Source organism: Ahaetulla prasina, chromosome 3 (assembly GCF_028640845.1).
Source record: "Ahaetulla prasina isolate Xishuangbanna chromosome 3, ASM2864084v1, whole genome shotgun sequence".
In the NCBI taxonomy this organism is placed as follows: Eukaryota; Metazoa; Chordata; class Lepidosauria; order Squamata; family Colubridae; genus Ahaetulla; species Ahaetulla prasina.
Genome location: NC_080541.1, coordinates 142,612,941 through 142,626,799, shown reverse-complemented (window position 1 = coordinate 142,626,799; position 13,859 = coordinate 142,612,941). Strand labels below are relative to the sequence as shown.

General features: G+C 37.2%; 1 protein-coding gene across 2 annotated transcripts in view; it reads right to left on the bottom strand.

Annotated features, from left to right (window-relative positions):
* The window catches only part of FNBP1L (formin binding protein 1 like), a 64,693-nt gene that overhangs the window by 35,146 nt on the left and 15,688 nt on the right, over positions 1-13,859 (bottom strand). For both annotated transcript variants that reach the window (XM_058175519.1, XM_058175520.1), the window contains exons 2-3: positions 8,843-8,958; positions 555-608 (exon numbers count right to left, since the gene is read on the bottom strand). In XM_058175519.1, coding sequence (XP_058031502.1) covers positions 555-608; positions 8,843-8,958 — 170 coding nt within the window. The remainder of the gene's footprint in view (positions 1-554; positions 609-8,842; positions 8,959-13,859) is intronic.

The window sequence follows — 13,859 nt, the reverse complement described above, 5'->3', positions numbered from 1 at the left end:
ATTGTATTAAAGGGGTCGCAGCACTATAAAGGTTGAGAACCACTGTCATAAACTTATGCTGCTTTTTCAAGTCATCAAGTCTTGAACATAGCAGGATTTTGAAGTCACATTAATCCAGATATCTTTACTTTATTATAAAATAATACTTTTAAATATATAGTTATGTCCTATGAAAAATGTACTTGGCTTAAACATTTAAATCCCAACAACCCTGATAATGGGATTAGACCAACATCCACATACCGTATTTTTTGGAGTATAAGACACACTCTCCCTCCCAAAAAAGAGGCTGAAAATTTGGGTGGGTCTTATATTCCGAATGTAGGTTTTTCGAAGCTTTTTTTCATCCCCAAGCAGGGGATAAAAAGCATGCAAGCGCACTCAAAACCAGCAAACTAATGTGCGGAAGCTGACCGGACTAAGGAAGCTAGCCAGATGAATACCTGGTAGGCAGATTTTTTTCCCCTATTTTCCTCCCCAAAAACTAAGCTGCAGTTTATACTCAGGTGCATCTTATACTCCAAAAAATATGGTATATTTCATATTAATATTACCTGGGCTCTTCGTCTTTGGATGAACGTTTAGGACAGTATTTCTTCACCAGATTTCTGTTAGAGAGAGAAAGAGAGAGATGGGTTTTTAAAAAGGGGCAAGGTGAGCGTAATAATCCATCTCAGTTAGAAAAATAAGACAGCTAGTTAGATTAGTTATATTTACATACATTATTTACATAGTGTAAAGTACATTGCTTAAAATAAACAAATTATATAAAAAGGTATAAATTATTCCACTGTTGAGTAATTGCAGGTAGTCCACACTTAGTGACCTCTCATTCAGTGACAGTTCAAAGGTACAAAGTTGTGGCTGTCACATATCTCCAAGATCACATGAACATGGTTTGGGCACTTGGCAAATGGCTCACAATTACAAAAGTTGCAGCGTCCCAGGCACGTGACTGCCATTTGTAACCAGGCACTGGCCCAGGACGGTTTCAGTGGCCTAAGCAAACACTTCTGGATTCTCCTGTTCAATCACATGACGTCCTCACTTAATGACCCACGTGGTCCTTTTTTAATTTAAAGCAACGGGGACTGCCATTGTTAAGCAATGTGGTCACATGATGTCATGTTTTACAACCGCTTTGCTTAGCAACTAAAATTCCAGTTCCAATTGCTGTCGTAACACACAAGGACTACCTATATTAGATCAAAACCAATCTGTCGTATTTTCTTTCTGTGTAAGGTCACAATACTAAAATGAAGCCAAAAGAAAAAGCAGAATTTTCTATGCACAGACTGACAAATTAGTTTATAATTACAAATTCAGCAGCATTTTTAATGTCTTTTCCCAGAGAGGTAACGGCATGGCTCTTTTTCAGCCAAAACAAGCCATTTTCCAGATGATGGTAAAGAGTAGCAGCAGCAGCAAAAGACTGACACTAAAAGAATACAGCAGAAATTCCAAAGATTCCAGTGGCCTCAAGTTACCAAATTGCTCATAAATATCCCCACAAAGGAATAATGGTATAAGTTTCACATTTCATAGCAGGAAATCTATTTCATTTCCTCAAGTGATATACTAAGAACATAAAATAAATCATTCTTCCTTGGACTAAATTTAAATTTAACCCTGCTTTAGTTTTTAGATATAAGAAAATTACTTAAATACTACAATATTCATACTTCATCAGTAGCTGCCCCCCCCCCAAAAAAGCAGGGAAGTTAGCAGAGGGGATTTAATGAATTATTCAAAATTAAGAAACGCTGATGACAGTAAGAAACTTTTCTCACAAAGGGCAACCATGGAAGGATGCCTGATATAAATGGTTAACAGATGTTGAACACATTCTACATACTGTAAAAGGCCATGGGAAAATGTTAAAACATTTTCCATCTATGCCTTTAAGATATATATGGGTGAGCACACTTTGCTATATATTGACTTTGTTAATGCCTGGGAGAGTCTTGTATAATATTAAACACATGTCAAAAAATTCTTAGGGCAATGTGGAATTCATGGACTTCTTTCACAGGAGCTTTTAATGGAGAGCTGCTTCGGATAACTCACCCACATTTTATAGAGTACTTATAAGATATCATTCATTTCTCATAATCTTTTCCCTAGTGTTGCTTTTGGCACCACTGTTTTGAGGATAGTAAAATAATATAACTCAGGGTTTCCCAGACTGTGAGCTATACCTCCCTTGGGGAGTTGCAGACAGTCCAGTGGAAGTGTGAAGAACTGTTTAGCTTTATTGTTAAAATAAATTCACCTTTCCCAAAGTTTATTTATTTTGTTTTCATTGAGGACAAAACAAAACAGAACAGAGTAGAGAACAGTAGAGAAGAGAAAGTGGTGTGGCATGGAGTGACGTAAAACAGAACAACAGAACAGAACAGGAAAATAGAGAATGGCATGGCAGAAGAGAGGGGAGGGGAGAGAGTGGCGTGGCATGGCATGGCAAGATTACACTAAAGGGAGATGTGGTGGCAAAAGGTTTAGGCTGTAACTTTTGCAAATGCACATTACTTATGCTGGTCTTCTTTTTCAACACGCTTTTATTATTATGTTACATTTTAATACAAGCTACACAGATCCAGTAAGTAAAATATTAGTCCATAAGCAGATAGCGGAGATATGAAAAACATTTCATTTTAAGCCATTTTGAGTCTGAAACTTTGCATACTAAAAGCAGGTTAGTTTTAAGCATTTTGGAAATGATTTTGCACTCATAACAATTTTGTTTCCAACTCAAAACATTTCTAAACATGTTTTAAATGGGTTTAAATTGATTTGCATTCAAAATGGTTTAAATTGAAATATTTTGCACACCTTAGTGGTACATAGCAACCGAAGACAGAATACCATTTTTTAAAAAATCCTTTCTCTGGAGTGTTTAGAGAAAAGCACTTAGTACTATTATTGATAATTTGCAGTTTTATGGAAAAATTATTTTATTCTGGGAGCAATTAACTATGGAATGATAGGTTTTTCAGCATGAATCTCTTTAGAATATGAATTCATTTGTACAACTGTTGAATGAAAGTCTGCCACATCTACATTTGGATCACAATCAACCTCTTATGTTTTCAGTTTCAATTAAAGAGAAAAATACTTGAGAAACAAGAAACCACATTTGCTTTCAATTTAGAATTCATGGTAGTAAAGTATCTAGATATCTTGCCAAACTTTCTAAATATAGTAATTTGGGCAACTAAAACTTCATTTGGCTATGCACAAATTATATAGTTTCCAAGTCAACAGGATTATTTAAAGAACTTTCTTCATCTTCCAAATCAAGTACAATATTCCTCAACTTGCGACCTCCAGTTGAGACCAGAACTTCCAATACTAAGCAAGGCGGTTGAATGACTGGTGCAACCTTTTTTGCCTGATTTTACAACCTTTTTGTCAGAGTTATTAAGGGTATCAGAATAACAAGAGTTGGAAGGGACCTTGGAGGTCCTCCAGTACAACCCGCTCCCCAGGAAGGAAACCCTTTACCATTTCAGACAAACGGTTGTCCAATCTCTTCTTAAAAACTTCCAGCGTTGGAGCACCCACAACTTCTGGAGGCAAGCCATTCCACTGCTTAACTGTTCTAACTGTCAGGGTATTTGTACCCAGTATTTGTTCTGGGTTGGTTCTCTCCTTGATTCATACAGTTGTTAATCAAATTTGGATTCCCGCAATGATTTTTCTTGTCAGAAACTGGCTGTTTCTATTGTAAATGGTGATAACATAACGCCCCCTGGATGCTACCACTGTCTACTATGTAAATATGTGCTGGTTGCCAAGCACATAAATTTTGATCACAACACCATGGGAATGTTGCGACGATTATGTGAGGACTTATGTAAGTCGTGTTTTTCAGGCCGTTGTAACTTTGAATGATTGCTAAATGAATGGTTGTAACTTGAGGACTATGTGCAATTCCATCTAGAGTAGGGGTTCCCAGCCCCCAGTCTATGGACCGGCATTGGATCATGGCATGCCATAAACCAGTCCTTGCAACAAGTGAAGCTCCATCCACGGGATACAGGCAGCACATGAAACCACGCCCCCTGCAGTCCGCAGAAAAATCTCTCTCCACAGAACTGGTGTTGGTGCCCAAAAATTTGGGGGTTTCTGTTCTAGAGATATATTATTATATTATATTATATTATATTATATTATATTATATTATATTATATTATATTATATTATATTATATTATATTATATTATATTATATTTATATTATTATTATTAATATTATAATTTCTCTTCCACTTCTATGCACCAAGCCCATCTTTTGCATCCAATGTGCCTTTTCCGCCTCTTTTTTTGGACTCAGCTTCTCTGGCAAATGTTTCCTACGTGTTGCTAAAGTTGTGCTGTCTTCAGAAAGATTTCCGAAAACAGCTCAACTGTAGCCACTTCAGAAAGGTGTGTCATCTTCGGAAATCTTCCCACCCCGTCCCTATTTCCATAATGGCGGAAGCTGCACCATCTTTAGAAACCTTTCTGAAAGCAACACAGTTTTCCAAACTGGCTAAACCTGTGCTGTCTTTGGAAACCTTTCCCGCCCCTGCCCACCCCCATTTCTGAAGTGGTGAGGCGCTGGGCACAAAGGTGAAAGTCTGGTGTGGCAAAATGGGACAGAAGGCAGCTGGATGGATGAATGCTTGCTGCTCACTTGGAGCAAATGAATGCTTGCGGCTTGCTAGAGGAGTGGGCTAGGGAATCCCATGGGCCTGGGGATAAAAAGCAACTGGGAAAATTAATGCTTGCTGGTGATTATTGAGGCTTCCTGGGGCATGGCAAGTAGCCACAGAGTTTTGGGATTGCTTGCCACTTTGGCCAAGGGTGGCTAAAAGGACAGAAATGGGAGGGGAGAGAGGTGGATGGGGGAATTGGAATAATAAGTCCTTTATCTTACCAAGGCTTAGGGATGAAAGGGACCAAGCCTAGAATGGGATGGATTGGGAGTGGTCACTCATTTAGCAACATGGGATTCTTGGTTAATAACCATACTGGGGAGAGCCAGGATTACCATTGTCAACCAATGCAGTCACATGATACAAATATACTGATTTACAATGGAAATTCTGGTCCTAATTTTAGTAGTAACTTGAGGATTACCTGTATACATCTCAGAATATTTATTTAAATTAGATGAAATTCAATTTTAATAGTTAGCATTCTCAATTTTAGTAGACAATGGAATAAGCAAGAGCAACATGTATTTATATAGCATATTGTCATGTACTATTACCATATTTCCCCGAAAATAAGACCCTGTCTTATATTTTTTTGAACCCTGAAATAAGCGCTTGGCCTTATTTTCGGGGAGGTCTTATTATTTTGGGATGCATGGAGCAAGACAGGGCTCCTCTTGATGTCTTACATGGTTTCCAGTTCTGTCTCCCTAACCCTAACCAGAGGAAATGGTGGGGACTGGCTGCGCATGCATTTAAATATTTTCAGGGAGGGCTTATTTTTTGGGAGAGGGCTTATTTTTGGGGAGGTCTTATTTTCAAGGGAGGGCTTATTTTCGGTGAAACACGGTATTTGTGACATGTGAATAGCCCAACACAAAATATACAATGGGGAAATGTTTAAAACTTATTAATTAATGTGCTTATCATTGTAATAAACAGAGAACTATACATACTAAGAAATTCTCTAAACCAGTGCTTCCCAAATTTTCCCCATCATTTATTTATTAATTTATTAAATTTTTATACCGCCCTTCTCCCGAAGGACTCAGCCAGAATAAAAACAAAATATATACAATTTAAAACAACATTTAAAAAGAGCAAATTATTAAGGCTGATTATTAAAATTTAGATTTAAAAATTTAAAAATATTAAGAATACCCAATTAAAATTCAACACTAATTATGCCAGTCCCACTTTAATAAATAAATATGTTTTGAGCTCACGACGGAAGGTCCAAGATCAGGCACTTGACGAGGCCAGGGGAAGTTCGTTCCAGGCGTCACTGCCCCACAGAGAAGGCCCTACTCCTTGGACGGCACCCTGAGGAGACCCTCTCTGTGAGAGAGTACGGGTCGGTGGGAGGCAAAGGGTAACAGCAGGCGGTCTCGTAAGTACCCGGGTCCTAAGCCATGGAGCGCTTTAAAGATAGTTACCAAAATCTTGAAGCGCATCCGAAAGACCACAGGAAGCCAGTGCAAGCTACGGAGCAGCGATGTCACGTGGGAGCCACAAGCGGCTCCCGTTACTACTCGCGCAGCTGCATTCTGGACTAACTGCAGCCTCCGGGTGCACCTCAAGGGCAGCCCCATGTAGAGAGCATTGCAATAATCCAGCCTAGACGTAACCAGAGCGTGAGTGACCGTGCATAAGGCATCCCGGTCAAGGCGAACCAAGCGAACTTGGTAAAAGGCCCTCCTGGCGACGGCCGCCAGGTGTTCATCAAAAGACCCCAAACTGCTTATCAGAAAGTCCGTATTTAAATGGTCCTGTTGTTATTAGATAATAGGTTTGTTATCTGAAGAAAGCCACTTTAATCCCGATTTTGGATAGTTTACCTGGTTTTGAGAAGAATTGCTCTAAACAGAAGGAAGTATGAGAATATTGCAGAAAAGGAAATGAAACTAGATGAGAATACAAAAACATAAATTAATTGAAATGGATCTTTAAAAAAATTGTTATCTAAAAAAGAGAAACAGAACTAGAGAATGTTCTGAAACTTATAATTAGGGAAAATCCACTGTTCACAATATTTTCTTCAAAGATTAATGTAAAAAGCATCCATCTGGGAAAAAAATGTATCAGCTTTAATAGTTTGCTTCTATCTTGTGCTGTCCAGAGTAAAGGATCATATCTAAATATTTCAGCAATCAGTTTACATTCTCAGCTCTCAAGTATGACTCCTACCATTATATGAAAGCAACAATATCCTTTAACAACAGGGAAACAGTGAACATCAAAACGAAATAAAGTACACTCACTATTGGCTCTTACCTCTGTTGCTAAATTCCAATGAACATATTTACAACTTCCAATATTTTCAATTTACTATTATAGTAAAAAACTATAACTAATTCCCTTCTTTATTACAGTATTCTATCAAGGTCAGAAGAATATAATCCAATGAGAAATAACAAAGGAAATCCTAAGAAATTGAAGCTTTCTTTTTTTACCACATACTGAAAAGCCATGAAAAGCAACATAAAAGGACTGAAAATGAGCAATTATATTTTAATTCAAATCTCTACAACCATAACCTTCTCTATGGGGAAAAAAAAGTGCAAAAATATGTGATGTTTCAAATAGAGCAAATGACTAACAGCAGTCATCAATAGTGACTTAAAAAGATACTGTTTTAGGTGCCTTTGGATTAAAAGAACCAACCGTATTTTTTAGCATATAAGATGCACCTTTTTACTCTCAAAAAGAGGATGAAAATCTGGGTGCGTTTTATATGCCGAATGTAGCCCCGCCCAAGCCGAGCCAAGCTGAGCCGAGCGGGAGCCATGAAACGTCCCTCCTTTCCAGCCACCGCTGCCCATTGGCCCGATCCCCCAAGGCAAATTTCATAGCCACATTTCAGGCGGCGGCCAGTTCCCCTGCAATGGGCAGTGGGGAACCGGGAACCCTTTTGGATTTGAGGAGGGGATCGCAGCGCTGCCACCTGAAAGTGCTCCTTGGGAAAGAGGCGAATCTGCTGAGAAGGAGGACGAGGGTGCGCAGCTCTGCAATGTGCAACGGGAAGGAGCACTGCTGCCTGAAAAAACACCTACAGCTTCAAATACATTGTTTGATCTGTGCAGTTTGTGTGCTGAGGTTGCATTTAGCTATGTACTTTGTTTCATAATATGGATTTGACTTTAGGATTCTGACCTGGCAATGGATAATGGACTAAAGATGTTTGCAATGCTAAGATATATTTGTAATTTATCACTGTAGTGCCTAATTAATAAAACCTAAATTCTAAAAAAAGAAAATCATCCCCCACCCCAATCATTCCAGTTAAACGCATGTAGAGTTATAGGGTGTCAGGCCTGGAAACCATACTAGACTTTAGGGTTCCAGACGCTGCCACATTTTTCCCCTGAGGGGAAGAAGGGGGGCTGAGGGGTATGGTAACATTCTTCAAGCGGTCAAGGTCGGATGGTGTTCACATCTGCAGGAAGAGTGGCAAGAAGATATTCGAATGAACTGGGAGAACGTGGGACCATGTGACCATCAAAGGGGTCAGGGGGGCGGGACTCTTGGGGTTTGTATAACTGGGAAAAGAATCCGGAAGTTCAGTTTTGGAATTTCACTCATCGTGTGCCAGTTTCCTCATGCTAGTAAAGAACTCTGAAAAACAATGGCTTCTGAGGTTTTTTTATGCAGAAGAGGTTTTTCTGGAACCTTGACATAGGGTTTGTTTTAAACAGATAACTGTGCTGCTCATTATCAAAATCAAGTAGAAGTCTGGACATGGCTGATCCTGATAGGCAGAGGCAAAATTCTTTTATTCTTGTCCCTCCCCCCCAAAAAAAAATTAAAGCGTGTCTTATACGCCAGTGCATCTTATATGCCGAAAAATACGGTATTTCGTTCTGGTCTCTTTGCAAAGTATGGTATGCCATTTGTTATACAAGCTTTTGTTTGCGTATCTGAACTAAAAACATGTCTTTACTTGTGCCAAAGTGGACGGAATTGAAGTGTAAGGAATCAAGATAGAGATTTACAGAAAGTAGTAACTAATTTGAAAAGAATAGAAAAACATTGGTTTTTACTGCATGGCTAAAATATAGTTAATCTTCCAAAATTACAATATTTGGGCAATGATTTTTAGCTAACATCTAAATTTAAGATATAAGAATTTTACAAATAACTTACCTCAGTTGCTTTGCATAATTCTGTTCAATCTCTATCCTTTCTTTAACAAATTTTGCATATCTTTCCAGGAAATCAATGCCCCACTGCGTGTGCTTGTCTAAATTATCAAACTGATCCTATAAAATGGGAAAAAATGAGGAGAAAAAGAGAAAAAGTCATTATGCCAATAGGAAAAAAATTTCAAATTCAATATATGCTTTTTTTTTTTCATATACTAAAAACAAAGATAAAACACACAAAAATACACTCATTTTTTTAAAAAATTCAACAAACACAATCTTTTTTTAAAAAAAGATGCTATCGAAAGGACAGTACTTCTGAATCCTACTATGATCCTAACATAATCCAACTAACACTTTAAGAAATTCTTGGAACCCTGACTCCAGGGATGCTGAGATTTTGGCAGTACCAAGATTGTTAGAGGAGCAGTGCAGTTGTTAGAACGTGGCAGTCCAGGTTTGAGACCCGAGTTCCATGCGACAGGGTGAGCTCCCATCCTCATTCCAGCTCCTGCCAAACTAGCAGTTTGAAAGCATATGAATGCAAGTAGATAAACAGGTACCACTTCGGTGGGAAGATAACAGCATTCCGTGACATCATGCTGACCACATGACCACAGAAATATCTTCAGAAAGCACTGGCCCAATGGTCTTGAAACAGAGATGAGCACTGCCACCTATAGTCGGCAATGATTAGCTGAGTAAAATCTGCAGGGGGAGGGACTTCATGGTTGCTAGACAAACTGTAAGGGCTAATGATGTGGGCATTCTGGCATTAACTCTTGTAGTGTGCATAAGGTGATTCAGAATGTATGCTAAGACTGTGTAGTGGTTGTGATGAATTCAGTGATCATCTCTGTATACATAGAGTAAGGACATCACTGACTGGTGAGCCATGGCAGCATTTGGATGAACGCATTTATGTAAATTATTATTTTTTCTTAATTTGATCATTTTCTCATTTTCTTCAAGCTGAATGCATACTGGATATGCAATATTTATTTATTTATTTATTTATTTATTTTGTCAAATACATATTAAATAATATATATAAGCATGAATTGAATACATAAAATGAATACAATTAAAGGGAACGTTAGGACAGAGATGGTAGGCACACTGGTGCTCTTATGTATGCCCCTTACAGATCTCTTAGGAATGGGATGAGGTCAACAGTAGATAGTCTTAGGTTAAAGTTCTGGGGATATTGGGATGAGACCACAGAGTCTGGTAGTGCATTCCAGGCATTAACAACTCTGTTACTGAAATCATATTTTCTGCAATTGAGATTGGAGCGGTTCACTTTAAGTTTGAATCTATTGTGTGCCGTGTATTGTTGTGGTTGAAGCTGAAGTAGTCATTGACAGGAAGGACATTGTAGCAGATGATTTTATGAGCTATGCTCAGGTCATACCGAAGGCGGCGTAGTTCTAAATTTTCTAAACCCAGAATTTCAAGTCTGGTGGCATAAGGTATTTTGTTGCGAGCAGAGGAGTGGAGGACTCTTCTTGTGAAATATTTCTGGACATGCTCAATTGTATTAATGTCCGATATGCAGTGTGGGTTCCAGACAGATGAGCTGTATTCGAGAATTGGTCTAACAAATGTTTTGTATGCTCTGGTTAGTAGTGTAATCTTACCAGAGAAGAAGCTATGCAAGATTAGGTTTACAACTCTTAATGGTTTTTTGGCGATGTTGTTAGAGTGGGCTTTAGCACTTAGATCATTTGATATGAGTACTCCAAGGTTCTTGACAGAGTGAGGGTTATCTACAAGGTCATGTCCACCTAGCTTGTAGTAGTAGTAGTAGTAGCAGTAGTAGTAGTAGTAGTAATAATAATAATAATAATAATAATAATAATAATAATAATAATAATAATAATAATAATGGTATTTGGCAGTCAATGATATTTGTGATGCCTTTTTGAATGTTCAGTTGACTGAGTTTCATGTTCAACGAATAAAAATAAATAATAATAATACTTTTCTATTTCCATTATAGTAGGCGCTCACATATTAGCTCTTCTCTCTTTAGAGAAAATTCTGATGAACAAGAAAATTTTTTTAAGATATTCTGAACTCAAATACGGTACACTCTTTTGTAGAAAATGTATTTTTGTGTAATTTACTTAATTAAATCTAACTTTTATATTTGTAAAAGTGTAAAACAGATAGCAGAATCAAAAGAGTTAACATTAACAGCAAAAATACTAATATCAAATCCATAGTAATTTAACACAAATAAAAAAAACATGATCAGAATTAACTATCAGCAATATAAACAAATCAGATATAATATGAAAGAAGGCTAGAAGTACAGATGGCCAGTAAAACAGACAGCTAGGAAAGATAGCCTGGGGGAAACCCTAGAAAATGTGCTCAAAATTGTGAAATATCCCCTTTCTTGTCTGTCTGTGAGAAATAAACTACCGTATATACTCGAGTATAAGCCGAGTTTTTCAGCACGTTTTTTGTGCTGAAAAACGTCCCCTCGGCTTATACTCGGGTCTATACGGCTTATACTCGAGTTTTTTTTTTTTTAAGCCCCTCGGCTTATACTCGAGTATATACGGCTTATACTCGAGTTTTATCTTTTTCACATTTTACCGGACGGGGAAGCCCTGCGGTGCAGTGAGAGGGCAGGCGGGGAGCCGCCAGCCTTCTCAGCTGAGGAGGAGGTTTCCCCAACCGGTAGGTGCCTCATTTCCCACCCTCGGCTTATACTCGAGTCCCCAGTTTACCCCAGTTTTTGGGGTAAAATTGGGGACCTCGGCTTATACTCGGATCGGCTTATATTCGAGTATATACGGTAATTCAAATGCTGATGAGCAGCACTTATCAGCAGTTCCTTGCTGGAAATCTCTCCAAGTGCTCTCTCTAATTTTGTATAATAATTATTTTGTCTACTCCTTGTACATAAGTGGGTCATAATTTTTGCTTTGATAAAATTAAGATATTGGGGATATAGCAAGAAGAATATATGCACTGCTCACTTAACATCATATTGATAGCCTATGAATTTCAAAGAAAAGCAACAGAATAAACATAAAACCAACGAAACAATTTCTGAATATGAAAAAATTAAAAATAGGTCAACTTCTTACAATATCAACCTTCAAAGTCACCTCATTTACATCCATCTTTCCAAAAAGAAGTTCCATACAAGCTGTCTAGAATTCGTTCCTTTATTGCAAATATTGATGGTTTAAATGTATCGAAGACGACTTTTTAGGAACCTTTATACTACAATACATAAAAAGTATCAAAACACAACCTAAAAACCTATAACTAAGACTCAATGCTACCAAGTCTCATTTAATCCAATTATGAATAAATTAGAAAAGATGATAGAGATTTGGACATAGTTATGAAACATAAATCATTACGTACACTACACAAACATCTTTATCATACCTACTAGAATATTAATATTTTCAAAATGTATAATAATAAAAACAAAAGCTTTTAAGACAATACTGTATTTTTAAAAAAGAAAACATTTTTAACATCTACTATAAAATAATTTTTTAAAAACTATTTTTGATAATCACTAATGATCTAAGGGCTGAATAAATCATATGTCTAAGAAATCAAATTAAAACCTTTCTCACAGGAGTGAAATGCTACCAGTTCGGGCTAAACTGGTAGTAATAAAAGCTACCAGTTCGGATGAACCAGTAGTAAAAAAAAAAGCTACCACTTCATCCAAGCCAGTATTTCTGACGATCAGCTGTGCTGTGTGATTTATATTTGCTGGAAAGTAGGAAATCCTGCTTTTTAGCAAATCTAAATTGTGCAGTACAGCTGTTCCCCCCTCACTGTTCTACTTACCTTCAAACAGCTCCTTTTTCCATGCAAAGCACACATTTGGTACGCACTGCGCATGCAGTGCATATTTGGTGTGCACTGCCCATGCACATGCAGCATGCATTTGATGCGCACTGCACATGCGCAGGCAGTGAACCGGTGGCAATCCGCAGAGGATTTCCCCACTGCTTTCTCAACATCTAAACAAATAACCTAGATCCAAACTACAATGAATTAATTCTATGATATCATTTAGAAATTAAACGGTATTAGCTTTCTGGTGGATAAGGTGAATTTACTAAGGAAATTGATCTGTATCTTGTATATATTATATATTTACCTGCTTAGTGAAATTAGTGTAAGAAGGCATTATCACACGTCTCCTGTAAAATAGGACATTTTTAAATATGTATATTTTATATCAGTCAACCAGAAATGTATCAGGACCTACAGTTTCATAGTATATTAAATTATATTTATTTTTTTCTTGAAAAGAAAAAGGTAACATGAAGTTGTAACCTGATTCCAATCTTTCAATCAATGAAAAAGTTGATAAAGAATTGGAACTATAGAGCCTTTTGGTTACTAGATTTTAAAGGTATGCCTTAAAATCTAGTTTATGCTAAGAGAACTAATACTGCTTTCTTAATTAAAATCTGAACGTTAATTATTTATTGGATTTCCTTCAAAATAAGGTTGCACATGATGCTTATAAAGTTGTTATTCAGCAACAAAAAAAAAAAAAGAGAGATCTGTATCACACAGAAAATAATTACCTAGCAGAGAGACATAACAATTTAACTTAACTATCTGTTGCTTCTTTCTGTATGCAGCATAAAAAATATGATCTCAGTAAACGCTTCTGCTGTATCTCATAGGAAATTATGTAATTGAATCATGGATGAAATAAAACAAATGTTTAAGAGAGTTCCTCCACACCCTTTCATTCCATGTTGCACAAAGGCATGTTCCAAAAAATAACTATGAATATCAAAAGCACAATAAAAGAGGGAAGCATGGCCAAAAACCATATATATATTCCAGTGAAGGGGAGGATGAGAGAACAATGCTAAAATAAATAATAAATAATATAACAGTAGTAATTTTTTTATCTGTAGTTCCAAGCCAACAGTGACCACATTTGTTGCAAAACTAGTGGACAAATAATAATTTGTACACCAACCGACAATAACTCTGGGTAGCTCACAACA